Source organism: Bolinopsis microptera, chromosome 2 (assembly GCF_026151205.1).
Source record: "Bolinopsis microptera isolate Bmic1 chromosome 2, MBARI_Bmic_1.0, whole genome shotgun sequence".
Taxonomy (NCBI): Eukaryota; Metazoa; Ctenophora; class Tentaculata; order Lobata; family Bolinopsidae; genus Bolinopsis; species Bolinopsis microptera.
The window spans coordinates 3,004,017-3,027,542 of record NC_087073.1 but is presented as its reverse complement, the minus strand read 5'-3'; the positions used below and the strand labels follow the sequence as shown (position 1 = coordinate 3,027,542).

The window sequence follows — 23,526 nt, the reverse complement described above, 5'->3', positions numbered from 1 at the left end:
TAAAATAGTATAGTGATTAGTGAAGATATCATAGTGATTAGTGCAGTGAAGATATCATAGTGATTAGTGAAGATATCATAGTGATTAGTGCAGTGGAGATATCATTTTAGAAATTTGATAAATCTAATAACTTCTTAGTTAGGACATTGTTCGGCGTTAACAGTATCACGCACAATAATATAATACACTATTGCTGTCCATGTCATCTGGCTTTGTTTATTTTTAGAACAATTCTTAATAAGGTAGCGTGTTATAATACATTGTACACAGCATTATTATGATTCATTGAACCGGCGGTGTCTAATAAACTTGGCAAATCGCCAGCGGGAAATCACATACCACACATCTGGCAATAATACAGTCAAAACATGTTTTTGTCGGCAATAATCACTGTACTATAACTTAGCAGTATAAGTTGCGGTATAAGAATCTGAGTAGAAATTAAGACAACGAGTGATAAGATTAAAACAAAATAACAAATATTCAGAGTAAAAATATGAAATATTACACGTTAAAACCGTGTCGGATTATAGAATTCAAGCTTCAACTTCTGTTGCTTTCTCGACAACATCATCTTTTTCTTCAGAGACAACATCATCTTTTTCTTCGGAGACTATATCGTTCACTTTATTGTCAGTACTCACTACCTCTCCATCAGCTGCTTTTTCTTCTTTAACTACTGGAGTGTAGCTTTTCGTTAACTCATCTATGTTATACTTGGACAGCAATTTGAAATCCTTAACAACTGCCATGAACACAGCAGTTTTGACAATATTAATAATAATAGCATATTCTGGGTTATCGAGGTGTACTTTATTGAACTCAGCAAAAGTTAGATCGTCTGTAGCGACTGTAGCAACATTCTGTATCACTTCGTCGCGGGAGATGGAGGAATTGTTCCTCGATTTGAAGTAAATACCAAAGGTTTTTGGAGTTTTGGTGTGTAACTGATCTTTGACCATCAACAAGGCAGTCTTTTTGATGTCCTCTATTGATGCATAGCAGGTGTGGGATACGGGTAGTACTCTTTGAGTGAACCGAGTTTTTCGCTCTTTCTTCTCCCGGAGAGTAGACAGGATATGATGGACTAACTGACAGGGATCTATTGACTCTTCATTAACTGCAATAAACATCATGTTGTTCAGAGTTGTGTTGACTATCTGAAATCTTTTCTTTGTGGCTTTCAACTCAGCTATTTCTTTTGCTATTTCTTCATCTACCTCATCATCGTTCCCTTTACATACAGGCTTCTCCTCCTTGCCACAGAAATCATCAAGAAGGCTGAAAACCTCTCGTCTGCATCCATAATCCAAGAAATTAGCAGTCGCGATGATACCTTTTGTACTAGACTTCAAATCATTGAGTCCAAGACGGCCCCTTGCTTGTGTTTTCTGCCTCTTCTGGTTTTGAACATAGTGAGCCTTGGATCTCTTCTGCTTTTCAGCCATATCCTGACAGAAAGGATGATGAGAATTGTAAGTTGTACTACACTGAGTATCTCAGGTTAAGCAGGAATGGTGACTTGTAAGAATATTAATTTCCAATCATTGATTACTCAAAGGAAATTAGATAAATCGTATCTGATTGATGGCTTTAATCACTTTTTACTAAATCATATAGATGCAATAAAACCATTTCATATCAATAGGAAATATTAAAATAGTTTTAAAATTGATAAGCATAATAACTTCATTGTGATTATGATAACACCAATTATAGTCCTCCTCAAAACAACATGTGAACCTTCTTTCACTTTTTCTCACATTTAAGCACGATTTCTGACATAATCTTATTCAAAACCTATTTGATTCTACCTTGGTAAGAGTTACATTTTGTCAATTTGTATGTTTAAAATTCCAGAAGATTTTACATTCCAAATAAGTACCGAGAAAAACTTCCTCTGCTAAATTGAGCCACGACTGTAACGATTATTTACTTATTTATACTACAAAGAGTTAAATCAGTGCTTAAATGGTGAATTTTAATTATGAAATTAAAATGATATTGATTTACATCAATAATATAACATGACGTTTAAACCCTTGGTTAAATTGAAACTGTTTTCTGAAGAAATATGAAGATGATTTGGCAATAAGAAATATGAACTTGTGTACCATTAACATACTCCCTATTTACAGGGCTTCTTCGGGTTTTATGACACTTACATTTGTGATTTGGGTCAACTTTCCCGGTCAATCAAGAATCTCGGTAAATTGGGGTTTTCAAAGACACCGAACACATCATGCGAAGGGACACTAATGTGAGGTTTGAGAAACACCCGGTAACTTGGAGTTCTAGTATAACAGGGCACTGTGATTCTGGGTTTAACTGTATTATAACTTGTAAAAGTTATTCATGATTGAGGCATACTTTTTAAAAGCTACAAATCTTGTCAATTAAATCTTCATTGTTTATTATTTATAAGTAATTTTGTTATATGATTGCATAAACTGCATAATTAAATAGCTCTAAACTAAATAAATTATACCCTCAGTAAGAACCAAAAAACTAAAAACAATTATTTTTGAAAAGCTACAGTGTTCAATAATTTCATTGCAGTAACGGTATTTTTACCAACCAAAAATATCACCACAAAGAAAAAGTATTTCATCTTTTGAACACAACTTGTGAGAGATTTTAATTCTAGAATTTTTGTAACTACATAATGCATTATGTTTAAATACCTTATTATATTTGAAAATGAATGCCACATAAATATGTGTATAAACTGTTTCAAAAATGCCAAAATACAAATAACGAGCCTGTACTAGCTACTAGAAAAACAATAAAGTACAGTACAGCAAAATTCACAGAGCTTTAGAGAATAAAGAATGGTTCAACAGAACATCGGCTGTCGGTCTATTACTGGGATCTTGCTCTAAGCAAACTAACACAAAATCTATCAAGCTGTCTGGGACTTGTGATGGAAAAGAAAGCTCATTCTGCATTTTCTTTTGAGCAATCTTAAACATGGCCGCCAAAGGTTCCAAATTGTAGAAAGGTGGATTCCCAGAAAGAAACTCAAAAGCAGTTACTCCAATGCCCCAAATGTCGACTCGATTTGTGTAACCTGAAAATTATGTTTTAGTAGGAGTTATCTTTATGTTATAGTCTCAATATTGCAGTTTCTATTTAATTATCTCTGCAACCTACTTGATCTGTCATCAATTAAAAAGTTGAATTTATCTTACACCATCTAAGGTGACCGTCCAAAATATAATTTATGGTACCCCAGCTCAGTAATTTTTTTATTATATAAGATATTATAAACGGTATTATATTTCAGAATAACTTACTCTGAGCTCGAATGACTTCAGGTGACATCCAGTAGGGTGTTCCAACAACAGTATTTGCTCCATTTATACTACGCAAAGTGTCAAATCTTTTTGATGCTCCAAAATCTGCAATTTTGATGGTGCCATCAGTTGTCTTCAATACATTTGCAGCTTTCAAGTCACGATGGATAATGTTTTCATGATGTAGATAGGACAATCCCAGTAAGATGTGATGCAGACACTTAACTGTGTATTTGTTTGAGAGAGGGCCATTATTTTGGATAAATGATCTCATAGAACCACCACTCACATACTCCATAAATATATTGAAATGCTCATCTTTGATATTTGAACCATAGTACACAACAATATTTGGATGCTCAAGCTTATTCAAGATAGATATCTCATTTTTCAATGCATTCAATTCTCTATTTGAATCAGTACATTCAGCATCAAAAAATACTTGTTTTACAGCTAAGTCTCGCCCTGTATCATGATCAATGCAATGATAAACTTTTGCAAATCCACCACTTCCAATCATTTTTTTCACCACATAGTTTTCAGGTAGAGTGAGATGAACAGACGAATTCTTTGCAGCCTTCGAATTCTTTTCAGTCTTAGAGAAATGGTCTGCATCGATGACATCAATGGATGAAATACTTGCAATACTGCCATCACCTGAAAGATCTTTGAAATTGTCTGTAGGATGTTCTTCAGCTAAATGACGTGGGATGTCTCCTTCATATAAAGTTGATGATGTAGCACTAGAATTTTCAGGGCTGTGGGTGTTCACGTGGCTGTGACTTCTAAAAATTTGCTCTGGACTTTGGAAACCAGAGTCTGGGGTTGCAGCACCATCTGCAGGAACAAACATCCCTCCAGCAGTGTTAGGATAAAACGAGAAATGTCCTCTACTTGAAATTGAAGTGGGTGTTAGAGGCTCTGCGGGTTCAGGTATGTAGAGATCTGGCTTCTGCTGATGGTAAGTGGCATGAGCAGATTTTGTTCTTCGATGACCTCTTTGAAAAGTAGGTTTAGGTTCTTGCTCTTTGGGTGTAATGAATAGTTCTCCATAGAGACTAGAGCTGTAGGAATCAAATGGTTTCTGACTGTGTATCCCAAATGTTACTGAATGTAGATTTTGTTTGGATGTAGACAATGTCCTAGACTGTTTTATGTAAAGCTCAACCTCATTATTGCATTGAATCACCAAAGCCTGAAATTCACTATCTCGTCTAAGTTTTTTCAGAGTTCCAGTACCCCGCAAAATGTAGCATCGGTAGTTGTCCCCACATTTTGTCTGAACATATTCGTTTAACTCATCTAAAGTTAGTCTTGATTCTAGTCTCAATTCAAAATCCTTCTTCTCATCAGCAGTGAAACACTTTATGACACACCATGGTATGCATGGATGCTTAGACATTCTTTCAAACAATTTCTTTTCATTTCTGTAAAGACATTGATTAGTATTCAATTACTTTTATTATAATGTATTTTATACAAAAAGTGACTTTTATTATAATGTATTATATACAAAAAGTCAGTAAACATACCGCTGGTGCTCATTAGTCAGACAGTATCCGATTGAAATAATTCTTTCTTTAAAGTTTTCCGATTGAGAGTTAATTTTCACAGTTTTTAGATATTATATTGAATGATTGGATCAAGTCAAATTGTAATGAACAACAACAATTGTAAAATTACAGGTCTCAAATATCAAATATCATTGTTATAAGACCCAATGTAATAAAGAAGGCCTATCTCGTTTTTCTTTCTTTTTAAAGACACATTTTTAGGTGGGCGGCAAAATATTTTAGAAGAGAGACAGCACATAGGAGAAGGAAATGACCATGGTGAATCAGTGTTTTACTTTAGTATGGTTAAAGGACCAGTTAACTGAAAAAAAAGTTATCCTCATATTTTGACAGATTGTGACAAATAGCAAACTAAGCAACGAGTCGAAATTCCTAAATCTCTAACTGCTCTCTAACGCGTGTAAATTATAGCGTTTGTATTATTTTGGCGATGACGTCATAAAGTCCCTTGCGCGCGCAGAAGAGCTCGTGAGACTGTATTTTACAGGTAGAAAATGGACATAATACAATGTTTTTCCCCGAATAACTCGAAAAGTAAGTAATTTAGGGTACATGTTGCTTCATAAGTTGTATATAAACATGGATAATGGATATTCTGCACAATTTGCACACATTCAAAAACCTTTAGGGCCTTCATAGCCCAATTTACCAGATACCCATAGTTTTGCATGATTTCTGGAACCGAAAATCAGTTTTTCGCCAATAACTGAAAAAGTAAGCACTTTAAGACATATGTTTGTTCGTAAGTCATATATTAATATGCTAATTGCGGTTCTTTTGCACCCTGTCTAAAGACTCTATCACGATCCTATCGAAAATGGGCTCAGCACCACGCCCAAAATGGTTTTTGGCGAATTTCTCGAAAAGTAAGGATTTTAGGCCATGTGTTGCTCAATAACTCCTATATAAACATGCATATATGCGGCTTCGTTTAAGCCTATTTTGAAGTCTCTACGACCTTCAGAAGCAAGGGGTCGGTTACGTTATTGGGTCAATATGGGCGTGGCCCTCCTGGGTTTTCTCCACGGTCAAAAAAATGTCTCCAAACAAAAATCGTTTATTCATACCTTCGGGAAGGTCTGTGCACAGTTTCGTGAGTATTTGAACATTTGCAGGTTCATTTCCATAAATGGCCATAAATGACTGGACTACACAACTTTAGAGTTAACTTTAGAGAAACTCATAAGTCATTTATCTCAAATCAAGCTGTTAGTGTCCATGATCAACCTGTGGCGACAATGTTTTACGTGAAATGTAAAAATCAGGAGTAATATAAAAAGTGTATTTTTAGATTAAAGTGCTAGCTCATAGTTTTAGAATTGTATAGATTAACGTTGGTCGTTTAGCCATCTAACAATCGATCGTGCCGTAATATATGGCCAGAGAATAATAGGCCATAGGGTCTTGGAAATTCTATAGTTGTTCAGTGGGTCGATTGACTGAACACGTTTGCACATGGTATTTAAACTTACCAGTAGTTTATTTATGTTATGTACCGATGATAATGCAATTAGGATAACAACTAGGTGAGCCGTAAGTCTAATTCAAAACACACCGCACACCGTACACTCCAATCAGTATTACTATTTGGTAGACCCGAGACCGGGTATTTTGGCGGGAATTCTGTTCCCACGGCACTGTTCTGATAGAAGCTACTTCAAGAAAACAACAAATTTTTATTTAAATCAATTATAGCAACAATTTGAAAAACTTTAAAGCTCTTCTATTACCATGGAATATACTACGGGTATGGTGACTTGGGCTATTGAGTTGTTAAGTAGATTAAGATTAGTAAACCTGCACTTGCATTGTATATTTTATAAAAACTAGAAATTAGGCTTCACGGTAAAATGGAGAAGCAGGCTGATCTTGGAGAGAGCAGACCGTAAAGTTTACGCACCCACCAGGGCTACCTACCTACCCCAGTTGTTCTTTTTGGTTTATCAGCTTGTATTGTTATATTTATGGACCCCAAGTCACCACACTAAGAAGGAGTATGTAAAAAAAAAAATAATAATAATAAATTAAGTTAATATCATCATATTTGTTTAAAACAGTAAAAGTCAAGTTGAGGATTGACTTTCCTAGTTAATTTAAAGGTTCAAACGTTTGGGAATATAATAATGTTGGTATTTGTATCTGCTGCAGCAATAATATCGAAATATCATTTGTCTAGAAAATTTTCGCCACTTCAATAGATATTGGGTCGGCAATTTGGTGAGTGAGTGATGAGATGGTTTGGTCTGTGATTGAGTGAGGGGCGATGTGAAAGTTGTGGTAAGTCCAGGTGTTATTATTGTTGATGGATTGAGATCCCAGGATGATACTTTTACAGCGTAATTTAACCAAAGATACAGAAGTAGTGAGGATTTCCCCATTCTCATTTAGAATCCGTTTATGTATGCTATTCCACAATTTGGAGGCTATATAAAGAAAAGTGTTGGTTTTTCTTGGGAGGATTATGACATTGCTTGTATCACGTTTTGATGAGTCTATAGTACAATACAACGAGTATGGAGTGCGAAATTTCATAATTCGAAATATCTCAGATATACAGTGGTATTTGTACAAGTTTTGAACAGTAAGCAATTTTAGTCGATTAAAAATGGGCTTGGTGTGCTCTTTTTCGAAAAAAGCAGCTCCTAACCTCTGTTTTGTATAAGGTCTGGCTCGTGCACAAGTGGCATGTTTGTCGAGGTATGCATTTAGGTCTCCAAAAAGGATTCTTATACAACGTTTCTGAGTTATGAACAGCTTATCGTTTGGTTGGTCTTTGAGAGCTGAGCCCCAAACACTTATTCCGTAAGCAAGATGTGATTCCAATAATGCAGAGTATATTTTTTGGTAGTGTTCCCCTGGAACTGAATGTTTAATCCTGTTAAGTGCTCCTGTAGTGGATCTAATTTTTTTTCTTAGATATTCTATATGTGGGCCCCAGCTAAGTTTTTCATCAATTACTACACCAAGAAATTTGGTGTTGCTAACCTTGACAATTTTGTGTCCATTTATAAATATTCCTTGTGATTTGTCATGTTCATTGGCATACGGCCTAACCCTGGCGCAGGTTTCATCAGATTCGTATGCAGGTAGAAAATGTATGTAGCAGCATTTAGACATATTTATATGTAAGAGATTACTTCTCATGAATTTGCATACGAAATCAAGAACTTTATTGGCCTTCAAGTATGTTGCTTCTTTGGACGGTCCAGTGATAAATATATTTGTGTCATCAGCATAGAGCACAAATTTGCATTCATCGCCTTTGTAACAGTTTATTATGTCGTTCATATATATTAAGAAAAGTAGAGGGCCTAGTATGGAACCTTGGGGAACTCCATATTTTACATTCATAGTCTCTGATGTAGTGTTGAGAAATGAAACATACTGTGATCTATCGGATAAATAGCTTTTTAGAAGTCCTAGAGCTAGACCTCTAACCCCATAATTTTCCAGTTTCCTCAGGAGAATGCCATGGTCAAGAGTATCAAAAGCTTTGCTTAGGTCAATAAAGATTCCTAGAACATGATTACCACTGGATGTTGATGTTGTGATTGAATGAACTGATTTGTGGAGTGCATGTGAGGTTGAGTGGCCTTTTCGAAAACCAAATTGTTCATTACTGAGAATGTCATTAGCAGTGAAAAAGGTATAAAGCCGTTTGTATATTATTTTTTCAAATATTTTACCAAAGATTGGCAATATTGACACAGGTCTATAATTTTCAATATTTTCTTTATTATCTTTTTTATGGATAGGAGTTACTTTGCCTATTTTGAATATGGATGGGAACGTGCCTTTTTGAATACATGTATTATACAAATTTGCTAATATGTTGGATAAGAGATGAGCCGGTTTCTTGATAACTGCTATTGGTATATCACTGGCTTTTCCGTTAACGAATTCTTGAATTATTTCAAGAATCTCCTCAGGATGAGTTTCTTCTAGATGTATTGAACTGTTGACTGATTTCGACATAAACTCAACAAATGATTGCATTGGTTGGATAGACAGTTGGTTCTCGGACAAAACCTTCTCATTTAAATTACTAGCTAAAGATGTAAAGTAACTATTGAATTTGTTTGCAATAGTCCGCCTACAGATTACTCTAGTTCCATCTATAATGAAGTCATCTTTTAGCTGATTCTTCTTTTTGCCACGAAGCTCGTTAATTATTTGCCAGGTTTTTTTGGAGCTATGGCTATTTTTCTCAAACTTTTCAGCATAATACCTGGTTTTGGCAGTTTTTATGGCAATTTTAAGATATTTTGAGTAGTCCTTGTAAACATTATGTCTTTCCAGATCCCCATCTGGAATTAACAATGTTTTTGTTTTTTTCCATTCAAAATAAAGTCTGGCTTTTTTCTCCACAGAGTTGATAAGGCCGTTTGTGATCCATGGATTTGTTATATTATTTCGTTTGGTGGTTTTTGGTGAAGCCAATTTGCAAGATATATCTATCTTTTCTTGAAACAGATCCATGAAGGATTCAAAAGAGTCACATCTGTGGTAAAATGTATCTATGTCGTTTTCAATTTCTTCACAGAGCTTATCAAGGTTTGCATTACTATAGTTATAATAAATGGTTGTTTTTTCAGGTGATTTATTCTGTTCCGAACTAGTATCAGAATTCATTACTTGAAGGCAGAAAATGGGCTGGTGATGTGAAGCACTATCCTGAATTACTCCAGATATAGTTGATGAGTGAATGTCATTAGTGTGTATGTTATCAATGCACGTTTTTGAGCAGTGGGGCATTTGGTGTGTGGGAATGGATATTGTGGGCGTGAACCCGTGACTATAAATAACTTCTTCGAATATATCTTCATCTGGGCCTGATAAATTGGTTATGTTAACATTGAAGTCCCCTAATATGTATGCTTTATGTCCTTTCAGTGCAGTAAGAACTTCTTTATACTGTGCATTGAAGTTAGCAAGTGGATTGCTTGGTGAGCGGTATACAACTCCAACTGTTACTGGTTCTGGAGCATTACTTATTGTTATGAATAGGGACTCAAATTGCTCTGTACAAACAGATAACTTTTCAATCACACTAAAGTTAAAGGAGTTGTGAATGTAGAGAGAAACTCCACTTCCTTTACTTTTTACCTGTTGTGTCTTATTAGAAACGAAGCGTTTTTGGTAACATGAAGTATAGTCTTTAATTTGGTACAGCTTACTATTGCAGGGATCAATGTTTGTTTCTGCTAAACCTATCACAGAAAATTTGTGGTCTATGCAGGCTAATTCTAAGGCCACTTCTACTAATGGTCACAGAGGAACGGCCGTAAAGTAGCCAGACTTCTTGTCTCCTGTACTGGCTGACACATGCGGATTAAAGTTATAAATTTCGCTATGCTATAAATATAATTGCTCTCGGAATTGAACAAACTCCTACTTATCTAAATCCTTTCTAAATTTGTTAGAGTTTCATGGACTGGGGAAAAATAATCGGTACAGTCTCCCTAGCTGCTTGTGTAATTAAGCAATGAAAACAATCCAAAATTATCACATATGACATAAGTTGTAATAGCAGAAACTTTCTAACCGTACATTCACCCGCCACTGTTCAAGAACCTATATCACTGTTTAAAATCATGACGTGAGCACTGTACATCAAATCAGCTATTCCTTTAGTTAGAATGATAGCCAAAACTATAAGGATTTTGGAGAACTAGGGTAATAGTCATAATTCTAAAATTTGAATGAGTTACACGTGTTTTATTGACGATGATAAACATTTGTAATGTAAATTACGCTATGCAAGCGCGCACTGAGGGACTTTATGACGTCACGAGGCCACAGCTTATTATTGCAATAACACGCGTTACACGTACGCTAGAGAGTTGGTTCTTTCGGCGATACGATTCTTTACCAGTTTGTCACAGCTGATTTAAATCTTAGCCAAATTGGAGACTACAAATTTTTCAGTTAACTGGTCCTTTAAGAGTACACAACAATATTCGAATTAGAATTAGAATTAGAATTAAATTTACACAACAATACAATAAGAATATATAAATAATATAAAGAAGCTTCAAACTGCTGTGCAAAACATTCAAGTCAGTCAAAAACTGTTATAAGAATACCCTTCTACGGACATAGAATCAAAACATATAGTATGTTGCATTGTAAGTTGTAAGTTGTAAGTTAAAGTGTTTATCACTCATTAATTTATTACTTATTATGTTTTACATGCTATATCTTTATGTCCCTAGAAGGGTGTTCTGCTAACAGTTTTCGACTGACTTGAATGTCCTGCACAGCAGATTGAAGCTTCTTAAATTATTTTTTATTCTTATTGTATTGCTGTGTAAATTTGATTCTAATTCTAATGAATATGGTACAGTGAGATTTAACATTAAACTGTGGGCATGAAGGTTACCATTAAAGTAGTACGAAAATTACATAAATACCTACTTCAACATTTGTTGTCAGCATTATGTACATTTATATACAGAGAAGTACAGACCTTAGAGTGAAAAATGGCATCAGGTCAGACGTGGTAAGCGGATAAAGTAAGAGAGACATACGTCATACAGATCTATACTTCTTCAATTAAGTTTTTTAAATGTAGACTTGCAGCTTAATTTGGTCAGTAAAACACAGGGGACCCTGCTACCTAACAAAAACCCCAAAACACCTTATAGTTATCACAGAGCCGGAGTGTAAAAATAGTCAAAGCTATTGTTAATTTCATATGATGAGACACCATTAATAACATCCAACATAAATAAGGATTTCATAAAATGTGAAAATTTGGCAGTACATTCTACATTTCTTATGTTCACTGGAGATGAATTCCAGCATTTTGCACCCAAATACAAAAAGATTTTATGTGTTCTAGATTCGGGGACATACAGGTTGCACCTCTCAGCATCAGGTGAGCCTCCAGAGAAGATACATAGACAAATTTACTTGTAAATGATGACGGTGCACTCTCATTAATAATTGTATGCATATATGTCGATAGATGGAGCTGTCTCCTTAAATGTAAGGGAAGCCATTTGATATCTCGATACACATTTACTGATGGTTCACGCTAATTAACAGTGAGAGCAATTTTTGCTACTTTTTGTACAAAATATCGAAAGAATTTAGTTTGGTTTTGGCAGCACTACACCATATAATATCCAGGTAATCAAATTGAGGGAGCATAGAGCATTTATAAATATTTTTCTATATCTTCCTTATCTTTTGTAAATTTGCAATAAGTTCAGTTTGCTGCTACCGCGTAGTTTACCTTTGCGTGTGTACTTGTACATTACTATACAAGTACACTATGGGGGATGACCCAACTTTGACCCGATCCCAGGAGTTGATTAAGGAGTTCAACTATGATCAACAGGAAGATGTGGAAGGCTGTGTTGCACGCTGGTCCGATCAGTTAGAAAAAGACCTGCATATAGACTACCGTGAAATTGACTACGATAGTCGTGAAAAGATCAAGACTAAGGATAAACAGACTCTGTCTGGCTGGATTGTGGATGCAGTGGACCTTGTTCGTCGGCAGAGTAGTCAGATGTATCTCTTGAAGGAGATCATCGAGTGCTTCAAGACGGAAGCACTAGCAGACAAAGAAAAGGTGATCAGACTGCAGGGCCAGCTGCTGATGCAGAAGGACGAACAACTACAGTTGCTTAAGACGTCTGTTGAGGAGACAGTCCAAACAACGGTGGAGTCAGGGATTCAGAACTATAGTGCAGCTGTTCAACAGAACAGTGCAAGTGGTACGGTCTGCAACAGTAAAATCCTGAAGAAGGTGATGAAGAGTGTGGCTGCAGAGGAGGACAGGAGCAAGAACCTGATCGTGTTTGGGCTGAAAGAAGAGGAGGAAGAACAGCTTCCAGCGCTAGTTACCGCAGTTTTGGAGGAGATCGGGGAGAAACCTCACTTCGAAGCGACTAGAGTCGGTTGGAAGAGGCCAGGTAGTACGGCTATCCGACCAGTCAAGATCACCGTCCCAAGCTCAACAGCGGTTCATCAGATTCTGATGAAAACAGGGAGACTGAGGGAGAATCACAAAGATGTATGGATATGTCCAGACAGATCCAGCGAAGAACGAGCAACAAGGAAGCATCTGGTCACTGACCTGAAGAAGAAGAGGGCGGAACAGACTCATCTCGACCACTACATCCGGTACGGGAAGGTATGTAGCCGTGATAAGAAGTCATCATGAGTTACACTCTCGGACACTGATCAGTATATGAAGGAGTGATGATTATTTTAAGAATTTTCAGACGTTATCTGTATTTAAGAGACAACTATATATTTTGAATATTTTATTATTTGATTGTTTCACACTTTTCATAATTTTATTACTAGGTGGAGGTGATGTTATTGAGACTTTGAGCGGCCATAAAACTCCTGTTTTGAAAGTTGTCCTCTGTACTTGTTTCACTGACCCACGCTTTATAGCATTTATACATTTCGGCCCATTTTATATGTTTGTTCGACTTGCTGTACATTTGTATATTTGCTATTTTGTAAAAGTTTCAAATCAAATCATATTTCAGTGGAGGGAGATTTTTAGATTTATATAATGCTCCTATTTTTCTAGCAACTTTAGATTTCACATAATCAATTTGGTCTTGAAACTTTAATAAGTTGTCTATCATGAGACCTAAATATTTCTGAGATTTGGTTTCTTCTATGTGAAGACAGTCATTTTCCAAATCAAAAGGCATTGACAGCCTGTCAAGATTAGGACATTTGTCGGATACTATGAATGAGGACTTTGCAACATTTAATCTCAGCTTGTTAATTCTAAGCCATTCATACACAATTTTCATATTTTCTATTACATTGTCGTATAACTATAAGCCTCTAGAAAAATTATCGAAATATAATGCACTGTCATCTGCAAATAAGTTTGGAGCGTGATGCACTACTGGGCCTTGATTTACGATGTCAATCCTTCTCATCTCGCCAATCAACAGAAGAAAATGGTTGCGAGACGATGCGTGGCGCGATCCAGTTAGGTAGTGCATCGCGCTACAATACTGATTACTGGGCCGCGCATCTTCTTTCAACCGGTAGATCGGCAAAATTCACTACTGGCATGGGCCTTACCGAGCTACAAAGGATTGACATCGTGAATATACAATATTAATTCATGCAGGTTTCTTCCATGATTCTTTAAATATAATTTTTAAACATACAACATCTTTAAATATAATTTTTAAACATACAAAATCAAAGCTGCAATTCCACCGATATATTTTTAATTTCACCTAACCATGTGCTTTCGCGCCACTGCGGGCGCGCTTGTTTCACAAATGACAAATAAGGAGTCGGGCGTGTTCATAAATACTGATATATAAATACTTGTCATACGTTGTATGACCTGCCGCGCACGAAGTGCGCGGCTCCCCCTGTATCGTCAAACGACCGTGGGTGTCACAACGTGATACAAATAAATACTAATACGAAGCCTGAGGGCTTTTACTAATTTGCTCGCCCAAAAATTATATATCACGCGACTTTGGTTTTACTGTTCATGTTTTGCAGTCGAAAAAAGGGTTTTACATAAACCCTAATCTTAGTCCTTTATATCTTAAACCTAATCCCGAAGCTTTCCATAAATAAAACCATAACCAGTAACCACAACCCTTACCCTTCATATAACCATGAGTCTATGCGTACTGCGTGACGCGATTGTTTCAATTTCACAACAACGGCGCCCGGCGGTCGTGCACTAGTGCAAGCGAGAGTGGTCTGGTTAGAGCAACCGGCCTTAATTCTAACCCAAGCCCTAAACAATTATCGAATTCGTGTTTTAGTAGCCTGTGTCACGTGACCAAAATGGTTTTTTGCAATTTGCCCATAACTCTCCAGGGAAGTATTTTTACCCTACGTCAATGGGGGATTCAGAATCAGCGTCCAAAATACACCGAACGCGAATTAGATAACTTTCATACATTCTTGTCATACGTTGTATGACCCGCCGCGCACGAGTGCGCGGCTCCCCTGTATCGTAGAAACTCTACTTTCACCATAATGAAACGGCCGTGGGGGTCACGACGTGATACAAATACATTCTGCAGGGCCGGGCCTTTTTTAATTAATTTGGGCAAGCGATTTAGTTACCTGGGGACCCCAGGCTATTATGTTCATTAACATTCGAATAGAGATTAGGCGGAATGACAGGCTGAGCGCGGCCCAGTAACCAAATCGTTGCTCCATGCAAACGGTCACAAAGCCATGTGTATACACGTAATGCAGGAGGCAAGAGTGGGTGCGTAAACTTTACGGTCTGCACTCTCCGATCCTGTGTCACCCTGGATTCTTTTCGACGTATTTTTGTTCAAGGTATATATACCTTCTAGTCACTCTCTTGCTACTTCAAGTCCCTTAAGATATCGGGTCTAAAGTTCGTGCTAGTTATATAATAAAATATATTTTTGTCTGCTTTAATTGATACTATTACTAAATAAAATCGTTGTTTTCTTGAAATTGTTGTTTTCTTGCTCCTCTATCGTCTAATATTTGGAACAAATATTTTACTAGTATTAAATATCAGCCGTTAAAAGCATATGTTGAAATTTTGAATTGAACATAACTCACTAGCTGGAATAGCTCTGATACGTCCTATTAGAAATAGAACCTGTAAGACTGGCCTACAGCGCGCCATTTTTGGAAATTATTTCGTAGGCCCTAAAATGACCCCTCCAGATCACAGATCAAGTCTTAACAGTTAACCTGAAACCCCTAATGGTGTGAAAGTTTTCTGCTCCACTTTCATCACCCTATTATATTTATTTTACAGTCTTTCTTAATTCTTATTCATTACGATCATAGAATCAAGACAGTGGTGCCTTCATAGCTGTTGAGTACTGAAAAAAGTGGGTATTAAATGAGAGCAGCGCTGAGTACAGCGCTAATTATTAACAACACGTTTTAAAAATACTCGTTCATCATGGAAATCATTGTCTGGAACGAATTATTGATTGTTCTTATCAGTTCTGAAGGATCGCTAAACAAGACTGTTTAGCGATCCTTCAGAACTGATAAGAACGATCAATAATTCGTACCAGACATTGATGGCGTCGTCTCAGCGAGTTTATGTTGGAAAACAGTAAAATGGACCCATCTCAGTCTAAAATCTAAATATAATTATAGGTTAGGGTTTTTCTTCTGATTGATCAGCGTCGACTGTAAGCCTACCTTTCGGTGGTTTTCACAACGCGTCCCTATGTCTCCAACTCCTGCTGCTGAAGAGAGACTACAAGGTGCAACCCCGTCGGGTTAAAGACGGAGAGACAGGGACTTCCAGGGGAGGTCATGGCCTGCTATGTGCAACTTGTAGGAGTATGCAGTGTTTCTGGTCGGTGTTACTTCTAAATCTGTTTAACGGGATCGTCAAACAGTTGGAGTCAACAATTACTACCTGGTATAGTCATAGAACAAGAAAGATCATGACACTGGGAAATCCCAAAAAGGTACCCATGAAATAAATCTAAATTGAGAAAATTACTTAAGTTCGAATTGTAACAACGGCATTAGGCAGACATACATTTAGCAGTATAATAGTGTGGTAAGATAAAAGATAGGACTTAGGGTTGCCGAATCATCAAATATATGGTATTCAGTAGGAATTGGTATTTTGTCCCGAATACCAATTAGTGAATTACTAATTACAAAGTCTAGATAGATCTGGAATTCGCCGTTTCCGTTCATACTGTATAAACTACAATTGAGGTTTTTTACGCAGTATTCTAACTTTGACTTAACTCGTTAAATTTGAACTTGTTTCCATTTTTTTCTAAATTAAATCTGAAGCTTTAAAAAAGTAAAACACATAAACTTGATGAAACACGTAAATTAACTGAAACACTCAAATTTGAAAGGTTCTGATCACTTTCCAGTTTGTGCGCCCTTTCCCATCTCCTCTTCTTGCACCTTTCCCATCTCCTCTTCTTGCACCTCTGTCAAAGAGAAAAGGACCATTATCTGAACAGCAGAGAGCACCACAGCAGTGATTATAACGGACGATGTGGGAGCAAAAGCGACCATTGCCGACCCGGTCATCCCTCCTATCATGCCTAATGAGGAGGCCGTGCTACTACCTAGAGCAAAGTCTTTTGTTCCAAAGTAGTTCACGTCGTAGAGTACGTAACATATGTTCAAGGCAGTGATCCCGTACACAAACTTAGCTATGAAGTTGGTTAAAATCGCTACCACCAGGCTTTCTTGTGTGAGCATAAGTGCAAAATTTCCTATGTATATCAAGGCAATTACACCCTGTAGTTTACGAAATCCTATCTTTCCTTTAATACAGTGGGTGAGCAGTGTAGAGGGTATGGCTGCGAAGTTAACGAGTCCCAGTAACAAGAGTTCCGGCCCTCGAGTCATGGTCACAGAGCAATCACTGTTAGATCCTGATTCCTTGATATTAAACATTTTGATCAGGGCTGGAACGAGGAGGGTGGTAAGCCAGCCATTAAAAGTAATACAAGCAATGAGCAACCCTAGTTTGGTGGTTCGGCCAACAAAGTTAGGGACGGTCACTGTTTCTTTCTCATCACTGTGTTTTATCTGTGGGCCTACTTTCTCTGTGAAACAGCAGTGAAGCATGAAGATTGGTGGAATGAGTATGGGTAATGACCCACAAAGAAGGAACATTCTCCATCCAATCAGGTCAAGCAGGAGGAACCCCAACACCGACGACCAGATTTCCCCCGCATAGAACACTATGGACTCTACCATCAAAATCTTAGATAGAATCTGTTGACTGGAAACCATCTCAGCGACCCAAACATAAAGCAAGGTGTGTCTCAGTCCAAGACAAAAGCCAAGGAGTATTCGGGAAAGAAGGAGAGTATTAAAGTCTGCGACTATAGCACAGACTATTGTACTCATTGCACTCAGGTAAAGCGAGATTATAATCAACTTCCGTCTTCCAAACCTGAGATGAAATTGTATAACCTAAACATTTTGAATTTCTGTACCTATTAGCAGATAAACAGTTACAATCAGAATCATCGGGCTATTAGTATTATAGTATAGCCTATACACAGCAATTTTCGACCTTACCTTATTGACAGTGTTCCGGCAACGAAAGTTGAAATTACTAATGCGATGTATAAACTACATTGCAGTAATCCTTCCTTCCATGGAGACAGTTCAATGTCACACGAAACTTGCTGTGTCATTATTCCTGAGGAGATGACGGATGTTTATCAGGCTTCTACTATCTACACTTGTATTAGACAGGCTAGGAATGAGGGATGCTATTAGTTCTTCGGTTGTTTGCCTCAATTGTAAGTTAAAACTTTAAACGTTGTACAAACCAGGTAGATCTACTTCTGTTCCATCTGCAAAATCGCACAGGGCACAAAACATCAACACGAGCTTATCGATTCTCGTCCAAGATTTCCGTTCCTTCTTTCCTCCTGTATCGTCTAATATATCATCTCCACCAAGTATGACTTCATATTCATCCTTCATCTCGTTTAAAGACGTATATAAAAATAAAATATAGCAAATATGAAATGAAACACAATGATATACCGTCTGTTCAATAAACACCACTTTTGAATGAAACTAATACGTTTTGGGGCTACTCAAACCAGTTGATGAAGTAAAAGTTTAAAGTAAAGATTTGTAAAACTATCTTTTTGCTATAAAGTTCGTTTATAGCAGTAACTAAAGGTACAAAAGATAAGGATTTGCCAGCAGTGATGAACTGCCAGCATCCTAATACAAAACATGTTCAATCAGATTAGGATTAATGATATGAAGATAAAATGGTTACTACACACAAAAGACCTCATTAAACTACTTATCTTTGATAAGTTATTTCATAAGTGTATTCGAAATCGGAAATAATGGAATTAGGTAATAATTACAACCGCTCATTAGGTTGAGCACCAAATTAAATTATGTGGGGTAAAAATATGGACTGTTATAAATATGGTTCTTTGGCCCGAAAAGGAGCAAATTAGACCCCCCCCCCCCCCCACCATAATATTACCGACCAAGGTAATCGAAGTTAAAATAATGCCGTATGGTTAATTAATATCCGTTCATTAATATTTAATAAGACTAAGTTTTAAAACATTTAATCGTATCAAATAATGATTAGGAGTTACTAAGATTAAATGCACCCAGGAATATGTCCTGATTTTACAAATTCCGCTCTAGATTAAACGTCGGCTGCCTTCCCATTGCACAAAATTTAAATATGAAGTGAGCAGTGCTAAAAACTTATCTAGCGAACTGATATCTAGTGAACTGTCAACTGATATCATCAGTTAAAATCAGTTAAAATCAATACGCAAGATCTTCCAGATTCCAGAACTGTGCTTCAGATCAAAAATGAAACTATAACGGCGGCGTAAGACCAACTTACTCTGTCGTAGCAAAACGAAAACAGCGATTATGAGAGCGTCTTACGGACATATCAACGACATTTCACCGTCCTAAGTTTAAGACTTAAAAATGATCCTGTTACTCTACGTTAGCCAACAAGGCAGTCCCTAGTAACTTTATTGCAAGCAATCGATATTTATAATACCTCGATATTTACAATACCTCGAGAGAGAATAGAAAACAGAATATTATCTGGGAAAAACTACTAAAAACTACTAAGAATCAAATTATAACAACGGAAACCGAACAGGCTTATCTATAGCTTCAGTTAAGTTGTGAGATAAGAATCAGGGAAAATTATTAATCTGGCAGGAGCATTTCTAAATTTGGCTCGATTGTTAATCGGTGCTGCTGTCTGCTATATTTTTATGCAGAAATTTCCCAATGCCTGTCATGTTTTACAGAATGCAGTTCAATGCAATTCAATTACAGAACGCAGATAAATCTTTTCAATACCGGATAATATTGAACACCGTTATTTATATTTTAAATTTGGCCTTTGTAAATTGCGAACCATCTCTCACCAGCACGAACTCACCTAGTCACCTCGACCAAAGTTAACATTGGCCGAACTTGGCTACATAGCATGGTTAATAGTTATTGGTTACAGTTAGGTGTTTGAACTCCTCAGCTTGTATAAAAGAGGGTGAGGCCAGGACTCTAAGATCCCAGCTAGACGGTACGTAACGTGTCACGTAATCGATTAAGTAAAAGAGATAGCCACATCCGGCTTTTTGAAAAATACTCCTATCATCGATTCTTTGTTATCTCCCCAGGAGGAAAATTGGGGGCCTTGTTTATTTTGAGTTTATATCTAAAAATCTTCATTTTTAAGCCAGATGTCTGACCTTATCTAAGGGCGACTGCGAATCAAACCCAAGCCGATGGCGAAGATCAACAAACATGATATGAATCAACTGTGGAACTTTACAAAGTGGTTTCTAGAAACTGTTTTTACTATTAAACAATAAGGTCGACTTTGACGGTATCTAGAATAATATCAAAGAGACCGTTTGTATGTTTTGGTGGAAGAGCTTGGAAAACGATATCAGGTCAAAATTCCTACATGTTCCAAAATTTGTAATCTCCAACTTTCTGCACAATGTACTGGAATGTTATGAAAAAAAGTGATATATAATTAAAATCAACGATTTAATGTTAGGAAGGTAAAATTAATTCCCTGGTTTATAAAGTCAGCTTTAAAGTCAGAAAATCAAAGTTTGTAGCGTCGATACAAAACCGATATTGACTTTGAGCGATGATAGCTAAATAGTTGGTTCCTGTGATACAAAGTCCTCCTGATTCCTCAGTCTTTGAGTGTGGTTTTTGCTCTTGTTCAGTTCTGTCCATATTTCCTCGTGTTATGTTCAAAGTTTTGGGGTGTCATGTTGTCCTCAAATTATTTGTTTTTTGACTTAGCTGGCAGTTAAAAGGTGGTAATTAGATTTCGACCGTTCTGTGTACATTTAATACTGATTTTGATTTTAATGGTAAATATTTAAAGTTAAGTGATTTCAAAGGTTGCTCTGATGGTTGTTGATCAGCCTACTCTGAATGTAGTTCTTTTATCTATTTTATCGAACTACTGTCTATTTGTCATATATATCATTCAGAAACGAGATGTTCTCCGTTCTTGCTTTAGAACGCAATGGGATGAAGAGAGACAGCTCAACAGAAAACTTGGATTTTACAATTCGATTAAATCAAGTTTTGGTTGTGAAAAATACCTCTCTCTCTATCTTCCATATAACCAGTCAAAAAGACTAGCCCAAATAAGGACTAGCTCTCACCGCCTAAAAATTGAAACGGGACGCCATGGACAAGTCAGAAGAAACAACATCCTAAATCGTATCTGTCCTACATGTTCCACTAAGGACAAGAACACTCTGGAGTACATGGCAGAGTTACCCTTCTTTGATCCCATAATTGAAGATGAGGTTCATGTGCTTAGAACCTGCCCCCTCTACCAAGACAACAGGGACTGCCTTAGCCCTGAAGCTAAAACCAACCTCTTCGAGGGAATGGATCTCATATTCACTCAACCAAAGCTTTTAAAAGAGATTGCTAAATTCTTAGTTGATATAGATGCACTTCGTTTCCCGAGAGACTTAGCTTAAATTATGTTATTTGTTTCTTCACGGTTTTCGTATCTTATTTCTATGTTATGATTTCATTCTTGTATTGTCAAGCCAGGAGTGTTATGGCTTCTCTTGACCAATTAACGTTTAATCAATTAATCCGTTTAATCCGTTTATTACACTGTAGTCCGACAGAGTAAAACTTCAGGACTTGTCGAACTTTAGTATAACTATAATGTGTCAAACTTTATACGTGTATTTATATTTTACGACTGTGTCGTTTGTACACAAAATAACTCATCACTCGTTGAAGCTCGGAGCTTGACTTATCTATCAAATATAACTCTCTCAAGATTGCAACTCTTAGTTTCAATGGAATAATTTGTCGCTCTAAAGAGCCTTTTGTTAATAACCAGTCGATATAAATAGTTTGTATCAGTTATTATCGCAAACTGCTTTTAAGATTTTGTGTTTTAATCTCGAGGGGGCGGAGTTTCGTTAACTGCTCATCAGTTATGGCGTTATGCCCAGATTTACCGTACTCAGATTTACTGTACCCAGATTTACTGCACCCAGTTTTACCGTATCCAGATTTACCGCACTCAGATTTACTGTACCCAGATTTACCGTACCCAGATTTACCGTACCCAGATTTACCGTACCCAGCTAGTATATATCCTTTAACACGCGTGATCATCAGTCAAAACTCAAAACTCAGAGCTTCACCTTTATTGTTGTAGAGTGGAAAAAGGGTCTTTAAGTGGAAAGTGGTCACACTGGTCGAATACGGTCACAGAGGCGACTTCTTATATGACGAATTCAGAATTTGCAGACGTTATGGAACTAGATTAACAGTAGGTCAATCTAGTTAAATTTGGATATAGAGTGTAGCTTCTATATTTCTTGAGAACAGGGAACAACGAATACGATTGAAATAATAACAGATGAACTGATAAAAATATAAATCTACAAAACTTGTTAAGAAAGGACTTCGAAAAACTTCACGAGAGAACAGGACTCCCTCGAGAACAAGAATGGACAGAGTCCTAAAATCACTGCCACTAAATAAAGCTCCAGGAATGGACAATATAAGAAATAAAATGGTGATAGCAGCGTGGGATCTGATCAAACACCCCCTGCAACACATCTACAAACAATGCATGACATACACCTACTGCCCAGTTAGCTGGAAAACATGCAAAGGCATCATTATACCCAAGGAGGGGAAGGACGACTACTCCAATCCAAGAGCTTTTAGGATAATAAGCCTCACGTCAAACCTGCAGAAACTCATGGAAAGAATCATACTTGATTACCTTGAAAGAAATACAGGCGTAGATAAAAGACTCACAAAAAACCAGTTCGGATTTAGGAAAAGAAAAAGCACTGAGGCTGCGATACACAGACTCACGAGGAAAATAGAAGACGCTATTCAGAATGGACAATATGGTCTAGGGGTTTTTCTCGACGTAGAGGGAGCCTTCGACAATATTAAGTTCAGCTCGATTCACAACGCAATGATCCAAGCTAAAATACCACCCATGATTGCACTCTGGATCAAAGAAATGCTCATTGATAGATCTATTATCCTCACGTTACATGGCATATCCATCACCAAGAAGATCTCAAAGGGCTGTCCACAGGGCGGTATTTTGTCCCCACTACTATGGAACTTAACACTCAACACGCTTCTCTCTATGGACCAACTTGATCCTGACTTTCTGCAGGCATTTGCGGACGACCTTGCAATTCTAGTACCGGGATTCGACCTGAGCGCCACAATGAGAGATATAGCGATCAGATACCTCAAAATTATCAGCAAATGGTGCACTGATAACGGGGTTAAACTCAGCACAATTAAGACCAAAGTTATTGTTTTCTCGGGACTAAAAAAGAAATTCAAAATGAAACCCATCTATTTGGATGGCGAGGTACTGAACTTCTCAGACGAAGTGAAATATCTTGGTGTAACATTCGACAAACATCTGCGATGGGACACTCACATTAAACTCAAATGCCAACAAGCCACCAAACTCCTACACATGACTAGGAACTTCACCGCCAAAACCTGGGGCCTCTCTCCAGGGAGGATAAGATGGATATACAAACAAGTCATACTTCCCACCATCAGTTACGCCTGCTTCGTTTGGATCCACAGACTGAGCGAGAACGCTAATCTAAGGAAATTACTCTGCACTATTCAAAAAA

The 23,526-nt window shown here is 37.0% G+C and overlaps 4 protein-coding genes across 4 annotated transcripts in view; all 4 read right to left on the bottom strand.

Annotated features, from left to right (window-relative positions):
* LOC134811614 (diphthine methyl ester synthase-like) overlaps positions 1–23,526 on the bottom strand; it is a 56,770-nt gene that overhangs the window by 31,128 nt on the left and 2,116 nt on the right. The gene's annotated exons all lie outside the window — the stretch shown is intronic.
* LOC134826352 (THUMP domain-containing protein 1-like) lies at positions 537–1,448 on the bottom strand. Its single transcript, XM_063838690.1, has one exon. The coding sequence runs from the start codon at positions 1,446–1,448 to the stop codon at positions 537–539; it is 912 nt and encodes a 303-aa protein (XP_063694760.1).
* Positions 2,356–4,719, bottom strand: LOC134811607 (mitogen-activated protein kinase kinase kinase 3-like). The gene is made up of 2 exons (XM_063818581.1): positions 3,297–4,719; positions 2,356–3,070 (listed from the first exon to the last, which is right to left on the bottom strand). The coding sequence occupies exons 1-2, from the start codon at positions 4,696–4,698 to the stop codon at positions 2,808–2,810; spliced, it is 1,665 nt and encodes a 554-aa protein (XP_063674651.1). The 5' UTR covers positions 4,699–4,719; the 3' UTR covers positions 2,356–2,807.
* Positions 16,674–18,388, bottom strand: LOC134811332 (D-xylose transporter-like). The gene is made up of 3 exons (XM_063818118.1): positions 18,160–18,388; positions 17,903–18,026; positions 16,674–17,774 (listed from the first exon to the last, which is right to left on the bottom strand). The coding sequence occupies exons 1-3, from the start codon at positions 18,314–18,316 to the stop codon at positions 16,724–16,726; spliced, it is 1,332 nt and encodes a 443-aa protein (XP_063674188.1). The 5' UTR covers positions 18,317–18,388; the 3' UTR covers positions 16,674–16,723.